The 15,254-nt window shown below is 37.1% G+C and overlaps 1 protein-coding gene across 3 annotated transcripts in view; it reads left to right on the top strand.

The window, feature by feature from the left end:
* The window catches only part of TBK1 (TANK binding kinase 1), a 32,919-nt gene extending 17,949 nt beyond the window's left edge, over positions 1 to 14,970 (top strand). Inside the window, exons 9-21 of one of the 3 annotated variants that reach the window (XM_009634300.2) lie at positions 569 to 765; positions 1,994 to 2,052; positions 3,233 to 3,324; positions 3,763 to 3,864; positions 6,529 to 6,607; positions 7,468 to 7,589; positions 7,705 to 7,781; positions 8,146 to 8,185; positions 9,871 to 9,972; positions 10,063 to 10,159; positions 10,935 to 11,041; positions 11,333 to 11,404; positions 12,426 to 14,970. In XM_009634300.2, the coding sequence (XP_009632595.1) occupies positions 569 to 765; positions 1,994 to 2,052; positions 3,233 to 3,324; positions 3,763 to 3,864; positions 6,529 to 6,607; positions 7,468 to 7,589; positions 7,705 to 7,781; positions 8,146 to 8,185; positions 9,871 to 9,972; positions 10,063 to 10,159; positions 10,935 to 11,041; positions 11,333 to 11,404; positions 12,426 to 12,477 (1,198 nt within the window). In that variant the 3' untranslated portion in view covers positions 12,478 to 14,970. The other 2 variants (XR_004841380.1, XM_035889929.1) reach the window with 2 other exon arrangements.
* The last annotated feature ends 284 nt before the right edge of the window (positions 14,971 to 15,254 follow it).

Raw genomic sequence — 15,254 nt, forward strand, 5'->3', positions numbered from 1 at the left:
TCAGGAGCCTCCGGCTCACCTCCACCAGACTTCAACTTGGCTGCAGCGCCCCTGACACACTGCTGGGCAACGGTTTGAGGGCTCATACTAGCCCCCAGTCCCTCTAACCCTTGCATTTCATCCCCTAGCCTGTCGCTGGCCAGCCCGATAGGTTCCCCTTCCCCCTTCACATCTAGTTTAAAGCCCTGTCAATGAGCCCTGCAAGCTCCTGGGCAAAGACCCTCTTCCCCTTTTGAGAAAGCTGGCTCCCATTTGATGCCAGCAAGCCTGGTGCCGTGTAGACCATCCCGTGGTCAAAGAACCCAAAGTTGGGGCAGCGACACCAGTTGCGGAGCCACGTGTTAATAGACTGAGTCCGGAAATAGCATTTGTTTTTGTAACAGAGCAACCTGGAGCCTTAGGCAGTGTGCTGCTTTTTGTTCTGCTTATAAGTCAAGTGCTTTATGTGTAAAACCAGTTCTTAATTAATCGGAAGTAAAAGGGATTTTTATTGGAGTAATACAAAGTCTGAATTGTTGAACTATTGTAATGAGTCTAACTGCTACCAAATATATTGTTTCTATTACAGAGCTGCTATATTTCATGAGTTGGTCTACAAACAGACAAAAATACCATCTCAGAATCAAGAACTGATATATGAAGGTCGGCGTTTAATACTAGAGCCTGGCAGATTGGCACAGCACTTCCCCAGAACAACCGAGGAGAATCCTATCTTTGTAGTAAGCAGGGAGGCTGTGAGCACTGTCGGATTAATCTATGAAGAAGGTATATGAAAGTAATTTCCCCTTTCTTATAGCTATCTTTTGTAAATAGTTTGGGTTATTTAATTATCAGTTTATGTCTGTTATGTCTTAGAAATAGTGTTTGAAAATTTTCTCTGTTGATGCTTTAAGTTCTAAGTATGCAGTTCAGTTTGGGTTTTTTTGGTTTGGTTTGGTTTTTTTTTTTTTTCAGAAATGCGAAGTATCCAGCGTATTGTGTGTTAAGACTTAGTGGTGCATATGAAGTTCTGAATTTTTTTGAAGATGACACTTTCAACAAATAGAAAGGAAAATAGTAGAATGTAATTCAAAGCTGGTTCTTTTGTTCCATTACTCACTAAGTGGAAATTCAAGTTTTGCTGGTTTTGGTTTTGGGGGTTTTTTTTAATTTGTCATAAATGTGGTTAGCCTTTCAGTTAATAAGGAGGTCTTAGCAACTTAACCTTTGCTCAGAAGGTAAGGTAATGCTGTAACAGAAAAAAAAGAAATTATGTTTTTGCATTTCCATTTATCATTGAGAGGGACACTATGCCAGAGTCCTTTTCTATACGACATGAGCTGGAGGACACACCTCCAGTTGAGAGGTCAGCGTTGCTTTTGTCATTATGTCCTACTTCCTGACTGCTCTGGACAGCTGGCACTTGCACAGAGGTGCTGAAGAGTGTGGGTAGGTGAGTTGTTTGTGGAAGGATCAACAGGGCCTTTATATTGTGTCAGGGCTTTCTGAAGGAGTCAGTGAGCATGAAAACAAAGGAGATTCAGCTGATAGAGGCTACCCTAGCTTTTAAAAAGCTATTTGGTAAAGTCCTGCCCTTAAGGGTCTCAATGAAACTAAGCAACCATGAGATAGGAGAAAACTGTCTCCCATGCAGGTAATCATAGGGCTGAAGAGCGGAAATAAATGGTTGGCTTTCTCAATGGAGAGAGACCTTCATGAAATCTGTGCTGTGCAGCATGTTCAAAGCAAGTCTGGAAAAAAGTTAAGGACAGTTTGCTGAAGATACCAAGTTATGTAAAGCGTTTAAGATAAAGGCTGGTTTTGAAGATGTGCATGAGAACCACACAATATTAAAAGGCTTGGCAGTAACAGAAAAGATGAAAATCCATGTGGATACACATAAAAACAGTGTGCAGGGTCAGGAGAGGAAACAGTCTGACCTTTTGAAGTCTCTTACGGAAAATAAGAAAATACAGATTTTTTTTTTTATTTTTTTTTTTTTTTTATGTTTCAGTTTTACTTCCTAAAGTACATCAACGTTATGATTTGGATGGAGATGCCAGTATGGCTAAAGTGAGTAATTATGATTTTAACTTACATACCCTGTCTCAGATAATGATACTGAAATGAAAGCTACTTGATTTTCAGATGAATAATGTTAATAAAACTATTTTTAAAATGTTAGTGAGGATTCTGACTGACAGAAACGTATTGTTAACAAAGGCTCCAAAAGTACTTTATATACAAAATATGTTTGTATATTTTTTTAAAAAAAGGAACAAACCCAAAAAACAGGCTTCTGAAGCCCAAGTACTTTGTTACTGCATAATTCAGTGATGGGGAGAAAGGAGTCTGCCACTTAGGAGTCCTGAAGTTAGCTAGAAGATTGATAACATCCCCTGTGATGGTGCAAAACTTAATCTAAGAAAACTAACTTTCATAAAATCATATTTCTCTCAATAGAGGGGAGTCTCTAGGACTCGGCAGAAGAGTGGAATTTCTTTCGCCTCTCCTGAAAATTTTCAGAATCTGTAGGAGACAAGTAGAGGATGTTTCATTCTTTTGGTCATTTTTCTAAAACTACTGAATGTGTACATCGCCGTGCTTTGACTTTGTGACCACCATTTATACTATGCCTGTAAAATACTGGCTGCTGAGGAGCCTTGTATTCAGGCATGATAGTCCTGAAAGCGTATGTCTCAATACCAGAAGTCTTTAAAATCAATAAACAGAAAGTCATCAGTTGATATTAATTATTTAAAATATTGTAAATTATAATTTCCGAAGCTTTGTTAACAATTCTAAATAATGCAGCAAACTTATAAGTGGAATTAAGTGAATGAAGAGAGTCCCTAGCCTTAGAATTCAAAAATATGTCTTTTTTTTACAAGTTTCTTTTAATGTATGTGCTTAATTCCTAAACTACTGAAGAAATGTGCTTGTGATTTTCCAGAAATTAAAGTAAATCCTGAGAGTAAGTGGTGTCATTTTTGTTTGTAAGAGACTTATTTTCATCCCTAACAGATATTTCAGCATAACTGGAAAAACTCACTACCGTGTTTAGTTCTGCCTCCATAATGAGTGTTTGGTTATCTTCCGACTAAAGTTTGGGCAAAGTTAGGCGTTTTAAACTACCATTGTCATGTTGCTCTTTCTTTTATTAATCTGTGTTGCTTTGTTGTGATTAATTGACGCAAAACAAATGTTAAGAGAATGCCAGATTAGTGCTAATGTTGTTTGTTTTTTCCACCAGGCAGTAACGGGTATCGTGTGTTATGCCTGTAGAGTTGCCAGTTCTTTGCTACTTTACCAGGAGCTGATGCGAAAAGGAATACGATGGCTAATGTAAGCAATTGATCGCATTTCATTGCGCTTTTTCTTTTTTTTTAAATTGAGATATGCCTTGATTGTCAATACTTAATTCTTTGATCCCACTGTATCTTGGGAGGTTTTCTTTACTCCTTGAATATGAATAGGCTTTCTGAATTTTTTCCTTCTTTTTGTCATCAAGGAAACAAGAATAATTTTTTTCTGACAATAAGGTTTTCATATCTGCGATTTCACTTTCTTTTGTGGATAATTTAAGTCTAGCCTCTGGTAACATGCAGGTACAATTGAGCAGCTTGCGCAGGGTAGTTCTATATGAGGATTACACTTATGCATCTCTAACTGAAAGCAATTCTTACTAGTAGTGATTACTGTAGATATATTGTTGTATTACTGATTGCTGGTAAGATGGCCATTGAATTCTTTTGTTATACACTAATGCTTCACTTTTTCTAGTGAAATAATCAAGGATGATTACAATGAAATGGTTCATAAAAAGACAGTTGTCGTCATCAGGCTGGATTTCTGCAGCAGAAACATTGAGAAAGCTGAGAAAATGTGAGTAGAAGCACTACGCTGAATGCACTGATTTTTCGTTATCATCTCTAATGACATCAGTATTTTAAGTTATGTTTATTTACAGGCTTTTTGCATATAAAAATTAAATTTGAATTGGCATGGATTTGCTGACGGCAGTGACTTCAGCAGATTTAGTAATATGCTTTACTCAAATTAGACTGTTAATTTTGCTGCTTAACCTGGTGGGAACAAGTAATTACTATTGAGTAATAATGGTACATGTTCTTTTTCTCCTTTCTTCTCTGACTCAGCTCATTTGCTGTTGTTGACTTTAGAAGCTATAGTAAAGCTTGGACAAAGAATCGAGTAGCTTTCCTTTCATTAGTGCTTTAGTGCTTTTGTCACTGAGTTTGCTCATGTGTGTTTATTGAGGATGACTTTAAATACTGCCCTTTTCACAGCTTTAAGACCGTAGCAGTTTCTGCATGGAAGGAATTGTAATGTTGAAATATAACATAGAGCAACTGCAAAAAAAAAACCAACCCCAAAACACCAAAAAAACTATCAAAAACCAAAACTGCATTAGGATATCACTAGATCACAGTGCATGCATATAGGGATGCCAGAAGTAAACTGCACAGGAAATTCTACTTCTGTCATTGTTTTAAGTGCCTGACTATTATGGTTTTTTTGTCTGTTTTGGTTGATTCATATGGCAGAGGTCTGTATCACAGAATCTCACTGTTGCCCATATGGACCCATTTAGATCTCTCTAGCAGCAAGTTTTTTAGAGCACTTTCTCTAAAAGTGACAAAATTTATAATAAGGAGCAACTAAAGAATAGTTATCTCTTTGCATAGGAGACTTCCAAGTTTCAAAGGCCACAGATGACACTTATTTCTCGTCTTCTATTCCAAGGATGCAAATGTTTTCCAGAGGTCAAACTCTTCTGCCCTACCTCTTCCAGTCAAGTTCTGGCTGTAGGAGACAGGGTTGCACCACTGAATTCTCCCTCCAAGTTTCATTTTTTTCTCTCTCCCAATTTTTGTTTCATCTCAAAGTCCCACTCAATGTCCAATTCTAGTCACATTCTTTTCCACTTTTAAAGTGTCCTTGCAGTGTTTTGTTCAGTCTTTCCACAAACTATCACTAGCTCCGTCTTTAGGGTATGTTACTCTTAAACAGTCTGATACAGACTTTAAAGCCCAGCTCTTCATAGGATTCCCCTGTGGGTAGTTGTTTTCCTATTCAACCTACTGCCAGTCTACCTCAAATGCTGGCTTGGTCATAGGATTCTCTAAACTTGCTTCCGGCTGCTCTGAAAATGCAGATGCCTACAAGATGATTAATGCGCACATGTAGAGCCACTGGGTTTGCAGAGTAAACTTAAGAATAGACTTAAGCCATGTTGCAGCTGCTATGCATGCGTGAATTGAACAGCTTGTATGTAGCCATTATGGATACCCAAGGATTTGTCAGATTTGCTGTGTGCTTGCCAAACTTGTACAGACTAACACACTGGGCTTTAAGTTACTTGCTTTAAAAAAAAAAAATAAAGAGAAAAGAAAAAAAAAAACCAGACAGTGAAACTAACAAGGTAACAGTATACCTGTACCTGTATAGCCTAGTTACAAATCATCAGGGCTGTAATCCAAATTCTCCTTCAAGCCAGTTTACACTAAGTGACAGGACTGGTTCTTGTTCACTCTGTATTTGGTCCAGATAGTTTGCTTCTTCCTGCATTCTGCCAGGTTCCCACAGAAGAAAGCCACTTAGAGCTCAGAAGATACCACTGTAGGTTCTGATTTGTGACTGTAGTGCATTCAGCAGTATCTCAGAGCAGCAATTTGAACAAAAATTGTGTTCACTTGCAAACTGACATAGTTCTCATGTGAACAGAAATTTGCTATGTGTTTGCACATAGTCTTTTGGCCTCCTACAAATGGGCAGGTCTTTCCATTTATTTGACTTCAGAAGACTTTTATGGAGTTGGCAAAGGACACGTCCTCTTGGTTGTCCTCTCTTTTCAAGGCTTTTTCAAAGCATGACAATGCAAGGCTTTTATTTGAAAAGGTAAACAAAGTATTGAACTTGTGCAAAGTAGGTATTTTTTGAAAACAGCTGAGCTAGTTTTGATGGTGTTTTTAAAAATAAAGTGTGCCTGAGACTCAATAGGAAAAATATTGTCCCAAATTATTTACTTGGCACTTGAGCTATGGTCACATGGAAAGTATCAATATGAACGGGTGGTGCTATTAACCTAGCCTTTAAGGTTTTAGTAACTCCTTTCCAATAAACTTCCACAGAAAAGCACTTTGGTGCACTGAGTATTAGTTTGTTGTGTCACTGACTACTTTAATTAACTTCAGTTTGGTAACCTTTCAAAAATGATTTGATGAAAGGGACTAGTTTTCCACTGCCTGTTGAGGACAAGTAATGACAATAGAGTAAAGAAGTCAGGAATGGAAGTTTCAAACTTCTTTTTAGCAGTTGAAATGTAAGAAAAAAATGGAAGGATTTTTTTTCATACCTGTTTACATTACTAATGGCTATTAAAAGTTGTCAATGTTTCATGGCTGCTGCTTGACAGATACTGTATTTCATACAAAATAAAAGGTAGTTATTGTTAATCTCTAGATTCAAGTAATATTTTGAGTGTATTCACTTTATTTGGGTTTTTAACTGTGCTTTTTTTGTGGTCAGATATGAGCATTTGATGCAGATCAACTTGGAAGCATCAGAAGTGGATGAAATTTCAGAGATACACACAAAGCTGTTGCGTGTAAGTATCTTACAAAGCCTGTGTCATTCTCAAAATGGTGTTTCTGAAGAAAAAACCAATACACGATAGCGCAGAATTTTCTGTGAATAGCAGCTCTGAATTTTCCAAGTTCGTTCTAGGCTGTCAAAGGTTGTTAAAATGCCTATACTGGGATGTGGATATCTTTCTGAAAACAGAGTAAATCCTTTTATTAGCCCTGTGTAGTAAAAATAAGTTCCTGAAAATACAGTCTCATTTTCTGAAATATTCAAGTTAAAAATTATAATGGTGAAATATATTTTACTTTGAAGGTTTTTTCCCTTCCTTAAAGAATTTTAAACTACTGCATTGGCTTTCTAGAATGATACATACAAAAACACACTTTAGAGTGATCTGCTTTGAAATTTGCATGATGTTTCCAGACAAGTAAGGAAAAATTGAAAATCACTTTACACACTGGTGTCCTGGGGGCAGGTATAAAGTTCTCCATTCTAAAAACAAAAGTTGATTAGTGCATTTTTATTTTGAAGGTTGTATGCGGAGAAAGAGAGGTATGAATTATGTGGATAGTCATTATATGAATTCTTAACAAACCAAAAGAGCAAGTGTAGAAGTAAATAGGGAATGTATGAAAGGTAGAAACTTATTGTTGAGGATGCTGAAAGAAAACAAATATTAACTAACAGAAATGCCAGCATCAGAGATGATGCTTTCTTTAATACCATGTTCTAGCAAAGCCTAGACAGATAATTGGGCATATTTCTTTAATGAAAGTCAGTGGAACGCATGGGTCTATAGTATTAACATGCTCGGTCTGCTTTCAGCCTCAAGTAATTTTTTTCTTTACCCAGTGGTAAGATTGAACTTTCTTGTTTACATAGCTCTCCAGCTCTCAAGGCACAATAGAAACTAGTCTTCAAGATATCAAAAACAAACTTTCTCCTGGTGGTTTACTGGCTGACACCTGGGCAAATCAGGAAGGCATGCATCCAAAAGACAGAAAGTGAGTAACTGCATTAACTGTTTTAATATGTATTGAATTCTACATTGAGCTGTAGTTCATAAAACTCATTAACAGGTATATAAAGTATCTCATGTTCTTCCTTTTGTCACTCTAGTCCAGAAAGGCTGCAGGCGCTGCTGTGTTCCATCACAGACATTTATTATCAGTTCAAAAAAGACAAAGCAGAACGAAGTAAGTAACTTATTTGATTCACTTTGAACATCAACTGTAACGTAAAGGACAAGTCAGTCCTTGTTCCACTAGGATATTTGGGGTAGGAATGGGGAGTTAGTCAGCAACAGTGAATATGTCTATAGGTCTTTCTTAGTGAGGTGCTGTCTTAAAGCCCATATGAATGAAACACCACTATTAATTTCATAAATTTAAATTGCAAGACTGGAGAGGAGGAAAAAAAAAAAAAGTAGTAAATGACCACTTTTACCTGTCAGGATAGGAGAAGGAAACAATATAGGAGATAGGTAAACTTAGTGGAGTTTTACATAAATATAACTAACAGAATTAAACTGGTAATATCTGTCATCTGCTCTGATCCTAGGGCTTCCTTATAATGAAGAACAAATTCACAAGTTTGACAAGTAAGTTTTGATGTTACCGTTGGGAAATACCACAGTTGCTTTCAAGTCCTTCGGGTGCTCTTGCGAATGACCTCTGCTCTTGATTTTTATTGTAAATTATAACCTCTTTAGGATTGCTTTGTAAAAAAATTTCCTTTAAATATCTTAAATACCTAGGGGCGCGAGCATATGATAGTGAGGTGCACCCTGTTTAAGTAATTAAGTTACTCTCCTAGTGGCTGGTCAGTTGAGTGGTTCCCTAGACTTTGTATGCAATATGAATTAGACACCACTTCTGTAATTTTCTAAAAATACTTGCTGTTGCTACCCCTAGCGTGGCTTCACTGACAATTACAGATAGAAAGCTAATATGCAGAAGGCACTGGTATTCTCACAACCGTGCCACTTGATTTTCCCGTAGTGAAAGATAAATGGGGTAATTGCCAAGTGGAGGGGAGATTGCTTTTGGAGCAGCAAACCTCTAAGACAGATCTTGGTACTCTGAAAAAGACTTGGATGCGTCATTGCCTTGCAACAGGAAGGAACTCAATTTAATGTGAGAGATGATGTGAGCAATAATTTCATCGTATGTTCTTAAGGATATGGTTGGAAAACAGGCAAACACTGGGACACAATGCATAGTTCATTTTAAAACTGCACTCCCTTAGGCAGATTAAAGACATTTTAGGGCTTTTTCTACTACTCAAAACTGTGTTCTTGCATTAATGTGTGAATAACTTGAAATAAATAGGTTTCATTTTTGTGGGTTTGAATCCTGGTATATTGTCTACCACAAGTGTCTCCTTGGGATTGTTCTGGTATCTTTGAGATCCCAACTACATCTTCTTTTACTTGATTCACCCCAGAGAGCAGTGGCAGTGTTTTTTGTTAAGAACTGTGTGCCATTAGCAACAGAGGCTGGCCTTTGTAATATTTACCACTAGACAGACAAGGAAGCAGCAGTCAGTTCAGATTTTTTCTGGTTGAATGACAGGTATGCATGCCTGATGACAACGCAACTACACTCCAGCCAGAATTTGATTAGCCAATAGCTATCATGCAAGACTTCATGAAATACCAGAAGCAGGTGTTAGACTGTAGTGTCCCAGTATTCCTTAGTTTGGCTTACTGGTGCAGTGCATAGCATGGTAAGGCAGTTACACTGGGATTACTGTCTGCAACACTGACCAGAATTAGGTTTTGTTTTGCTTTCCTGTCCTTATCTGCTTGCTTTTTTCTCTTGTCATAAATTTAAGCTGACACAAAAATCCTCGTTTTTTTCTTGCATGTATATTACTCAGCACAAAGGATTATTCATATATTCTGGAAGTTCCAAGTATCTGCGCAAGGCAAATAAGAAATAATAAGGATTCCTGTCCTTTCCATTTAGAATCCCTTTTCCTTAAATACACCTGCTCGGATAAATACTGACTCGAAGAAGACATTTGACCAGTTGTTCATATACAAATAATTGCAACTAAATGCTTCAAATAATTTTTTTTTTTTCCTCTGCTAGGGAATATTTTTGTTACATAAACTGTCAGTTCATGCAGTGTGTTGAATTCTTATACATTACAACAGCATGAATAAAGTTGGCTGAAGGGATTTTAAGTCCACATATCTCTTCTCCAAGCTTCAGAAAGTAAGTTAAAGGAATGGGGTTTTGAAAGCAGTTTAACACTGTTCCGGCTGTTTCTGTGTTGCAGGCAGAAGCTGTATTTGCATGCTACAAAAGCCATAGCTCTATTCAAAGATGAATGTGTCAGCAAGTATGATGCATTTTTGGACAAGGCTGAGGACTGGGCAAGGCAAGCTATTGATTTCTTTAATCTTTGCTAATGTTCACTGCACCACTTCTGTAAAAGGAAGCTCTTAAAAGAAAACTTTTTTTCTTTTAGGAAAATGCTTCACACAAGGAAGCAGTTACTTGCTCTCACCAACCAGTGTTTTGACATTGAAGAAGAGGTATCCAAATACCAGGATTATATAAATGAGGTAGAATGCTTCAAAATTCTGTAAAGTGTTTGCATAGATAAAAGACTATTCCATGTTGTGTAATGTCAGCAGTGTTGTTTATAGTGAGTCTTACATTAATGCAGTCATATTAAAATATAGGGCTGCATGGATGTGGTATTTGGTCTATAGTACCTTCATTGCTGATGCTGGAGTGGCATAGAGCGTGGCATGATTTTTTGAACCCTGACTTGATTTTGAAGTGTGGTGGGGTTTTTTTTTGTTTTGTTTTTTTTGGTAGGGTTTGGTTTTGGGGTTGGTTTTTTTTCTTAGTAGTGTTTGCATTCCCCCCAAAAAATCTATGCAGAAGTGTTCTGTGTAGCTGTTATTATAATGGTACCTGAGCACATAGAGGATTATCTTAATACTTTTACAAAGCATAAAAACACTATTTCCGTACTCAGGATTAGGGGATACATGCTTAAGGATACATTCTAAACCAACGCTGCTGGTGACATGAAAGAATTGGCATCCTGTTGCTTTAGGATATCTACAAACATAACAAATAGATAATTTTTCCCTTTGAGAGTTTATTATCGACAGTTTAGAAGATGGAACAAATCAGGGAACTATAGGTTGTGTCAATAAAAAACTTGCCATGATGAGCTCAACTCGGGGAGTATCAGCCACCTTACTACTGCAATGATTTTGTGAGGCATCACAGCAACAAAGAATTTAAAGAAGGATTTTAAGGTGGACATCAAGATACATATGACAGCTTACATGCAGACTTACATTTCCTTTTTATCTCTTGCAGTTACAAGATGCTCTGCCACAGAAAATGTTTGCAGCTTCCAGGGGGATGAAACATAAAATGAATACAGTCTATCCAAGCTCAAACACATTAGTGGAAATGGCTCTTGGGTGAGAATTTCTTAATTAGATTGATGTAATATTCCATACCTGTTATACAGGTGAATTGAAAAAAAAAAATTACCATTGCCTTCGTGATTGCTGTTAAGGCTAAGAATTTTATATTGCAGAAAAAAATCTATATTGCTACAGAGGTGGTGCAGATTTGCAAGCTTTTAGTAAATAACCAATGTGTTATCTGTCCCTTATTTTGTTGCTGAAAGCTTTGCGGCGATGAGCGATCATAGCAGATAACTGTCCCTATACAAATGTTAACCTTTTGATTGCTTCTTGTTACTACAGTATGAAGAAACTAAAGGAGGAAATGGAAGGGGTTGTTAAAGAGCTGGCTGAGAACAATCACATTTTGGAAAGGCAAGCAATTATTTTCGCTTTTGGGGCTGACAGTAGGAACACGCTTGATTTGGTACATTTTGTAGACCCAGAACTAAGGCACAATTCTATAATCTCTTTTACTTAAATATATTTTTGAACTGTTGATCTGAGGTGTAACAAAAAAAGAATGTATTCAAAACGTTGAAAAGTTACCGTAAAATCATTGACACAGCAGTCATGGCATTCTTGTTTTGTATTACTTGTGTTTAGCCAATAGAAATACCTGTCGCACAGACAGATTAATTCTGAATTTAAAGACAATACTTCTGCAGCAAACCAGTGGTGTCTTTTAATTCCTCACTTTTAGACAATATTTTTAACAACTGTTAAGCGGCTGTGTGGTGTTCAGCTGCCTGCCAGGTTAAACCACGACTCTGTGGAATTATACGAATCTGAATGAATGATTTTTTCAGTTTTCAGATTGCTTAAATTCTGTGGAATTATACGAATCTGAATGATTTTTTCAGTTTTCAGATTGCTTAAATAAAGTGAAGAGGAAGAAGCCAACATATTTCTTACAGTCCTGGGAGGGTACTGTCACCACCGCATACAGACTGACTTTGCTTTTTTTCTGATGATGATAAAAGAAATAATGATCTCCTGAAAGTTTCAGGGTAAATTGCTGGTAGAGCTGCGCTTAGCTTCAAGCTGAATTGGTTTTGTTTTGTTCCCCACCCCCAGCCCCATACTTGGAGCACAGTATCCTTTCTTCTGATGATAAAATAAATAATCATCTCCTGAAAGTTTCAGGGTAAATTGCTGGTACAGCTGCGCTTAGCTTCAAGATGAATTGGTTTTGTTTTGTTCCCCACCCTAAGCCCCATACTTGGAGCACAGTATCCTTTCTTCTATCTCCTTTTCACATACAAAAGTTAGATACAAATGCACGTGGTGCCAAGTGGCAAGGGAAAAGAAAAATCCATAGATAAATCGCAATGAATTAAGGATTGGTTGTATAATCTAGCCAATTGCCTAAGAATACACTGTTTTTGCATTTTAGGTTTGGTGCTTTGACTGTGGATGGTGGCCTGCGGAATGCGGACTGTATCTAGCTTTCAAAGGACCTGAAGAGGACTTGTAAATTTTTTCAAAGGGAAAAACTCTTGGGACATTTAAAGGCAGATAATAAATCTGTATCCAGGCTTTTTTTCCCTCCGCAACTATAGTGTTAAAAAAATGTAAATATGTATAATATGTAAATATAAAAGAAATATATATCTTTTTTTTGGTCAATGTTAGAATAGAATTATTCCTGGCAGGGAATTCAGCCCCTTGGAGGATCTCTGACAGAGTCCTAAAGGCAAAGTGTTGTTGATGAGATTGACATTTGTTTGCTTTGAATTTTTTTTTAGAAAAGCAATTTGGTCTTTATTGCAAGAAGACTTGCAGAACTCTAAATGTTATGAATACTCTTTAAGGGGTGGTTTGGATTTCCTTTAACCACCAATGTTATTTTGGAGTCTAGCTGAGTGACTCTGAGCATCATAGAACATGATGGCTGTTTTAGATAGGACCTTTTTAAAGAAGTGTGAATAGGAACTAAAAGGGCAGTTAGGACAGAGTGCAAATACATTTCTCTCTCCTTCACATCCAAACTGTTAGTTCCCTTCTACTTGAAAAAATGAATTTGCAATATTTTTAAGTTCTTCTCCATATTTGGTGCCATGTTGTCTGTAATCATTTGACCGCTTTGTATATGGAAGTTTTCCTCTCCAGGTTGTCAAGACTGAATGTAAAAATTCCTTTTTTAGAATACAGCACTTTCAGAAATTCCCTGAAATCTTGTTGTTCACCACAAGAGAAGCGGGTTCTTAAATAAAATAGCTTTTTCAGAATCCTATTTGCAGGCATAATTTTTAAAAGAGGTTAAAAATTGGTATTAGGAGGATTTGTGGGCAGTCAGTAGACTAGATACCATCATGCCTCACTGGTAACTGAATATTGGGAAAATGACTTACAGGTCTGGATCTTGAAAAGGGGTCACACCCACTGCTGACTTACGAGTGAGATATCAAACTCAGGTGGAAAATTTACTAGGACTATATATTTATTTTCCAGTATCAGTAATTACTGCTTCCAGCACTACACGATGGGGTTGCAGAGATGCAGAATGAAAGAGTCTGCTCCAAAGTATGTAGGAGAGGAGAAAGAGAAGCGCAAAACAACTAACCAAAATCTCAGAGAACACTTTGAGTACTACAGGTGTACTTACTTGTTTCAGACGAAGAGCATGCAAGTATTGCAGGACTCATTCTTTCCTTGTGGAAACCTGGCCATGGATGTTCAGTGGTGTCCAGCAGCACTTCTAATTGCTCTATTACATCTGTTAAAAGAGCTGGACTAACTATATTTAGAATTTTCCATAATTAATGGTGAAATGTTTAAGTATAAACTAAACAGCAGTAACCTGTGATAGCATCTCATAGTTTTGTGATGATTACCTGTCCAGGTCAGAATACAAAATTGCATTTTTTTAAAAAATATTTGAATAGAAATGTATGAAATTTATCATTGATTCTTTCGTTGTTAAAAGAAGAGGAAATTTACTGCCTTGAGGTCCAAGACCTGCTTTCTAGTGTTCTTGGTGAGAATCAAATACTAAAAGGGAATTCGGATATTTTTACACCCATGTGAGCAGCTGCTTTCTTTGCAAGCTTTGTCCCCCCCCAAAATCTAGCTATGCAGAAGGAGTGCAACAGTTTGTTACGTGTTCTTCCTTGGTTAGCCATGGCGTTCTTAACTGTTTGTTTTAAAATACCAGAATTGTGTCTAACTGGAATGTTTTAATGCCTGCTTGTACATATGTTCATTCACGTCCGCAGCCTCACTGAGTGTCAGTAAAACACAGGCATAAGTGAAAAAAGAATTGGGCTCTCAAACTGTGCATAAATTGTATTTTTTTTCCCAATGTTATGTCTGTAACACTTTGTTCTTTCAAAGGTTCTTAATTCTGAAAGAAATCAAGCGTTAGTTGCAATATATCATTTTCAGCTTCTTTATACTGAAGCAGTCTGAAAAAGTGAATTGTAGTAACAGTACAGTCTGTGTATTGAAGTATGTGCGGCATTCTTTCACATGGTTGGAAATGTTATGTTTTATGTTCATTTTAAACATTGCTGGTGTTGCTAAATACATCAGTAATCTTAATCTTGTTAAAATTTCTTTCTCTAAAGCAATTTTAACTAAGCAGTAGCTAAGGAACTTGAAGTAATCAGTTCATAATCTACTGATTACATTCTTATGAAGCAAATACATTTTTCAAGTCAAAGTGTAGTGTGTAGGACCATCGATTTTTGGCTCAAACTAAGTGTCCTGATAACGATCAGTCGTGCTGCTGATTTGCCAAAAGTAATAGAAAGCAATACATGGTTCTTCCTCCCGAAGCTGGTTTATGGTTTTGGGGGGTTTAGCTTAGTATATTAATTATCTGTTCCTTGAGCAACCCTGTCTTCATATGAATTGTGAAAATGCATGAGTGAATGACTTACCGGCATAAATACACCATCAGCCACTTACTGTACGGTGTGTCCTTACTTCCGTGTCTCTTCCACAATTTCCCTTTCTGTTAATTTCAGTATTACCTTATCATTTTTATTTCCTCGTAAGTACAGTACAAAGCCTGAAATCTGAAGTAGCAAATTGCAGCTTAGCCTGTGCTAGCCAGCTGTCCAACAGAATCACGGGCACAGGCTATACGGTGGAGCCACTAATCCCTTTTATTTGTTTTTTTACCCACTCTGCTGACATGCGTGCTGAACAGCATTAGTTCTCTGTTACGGTGGCAAAATTCCTAATCTCTGCTCAGTGTGGAACAGTCTGCTGGTGGAGC

The sequence above is a fragment of the Egretta garzetta genome, unplaced genomic scaffold, assembly GCF_000687185.1.
Source record: "Egretta garzetta isolate BGI_Z169 unplaced genomic scaffold, ASM68718v1 scaffold792, whole genome shotgun sequence".
Taxonomy (NCBI): Eukaryota; Metazoa; Chordata; class Aves; order Pelecaniformes; family Ardeidae; genus Egretta; species Egretta garzetta.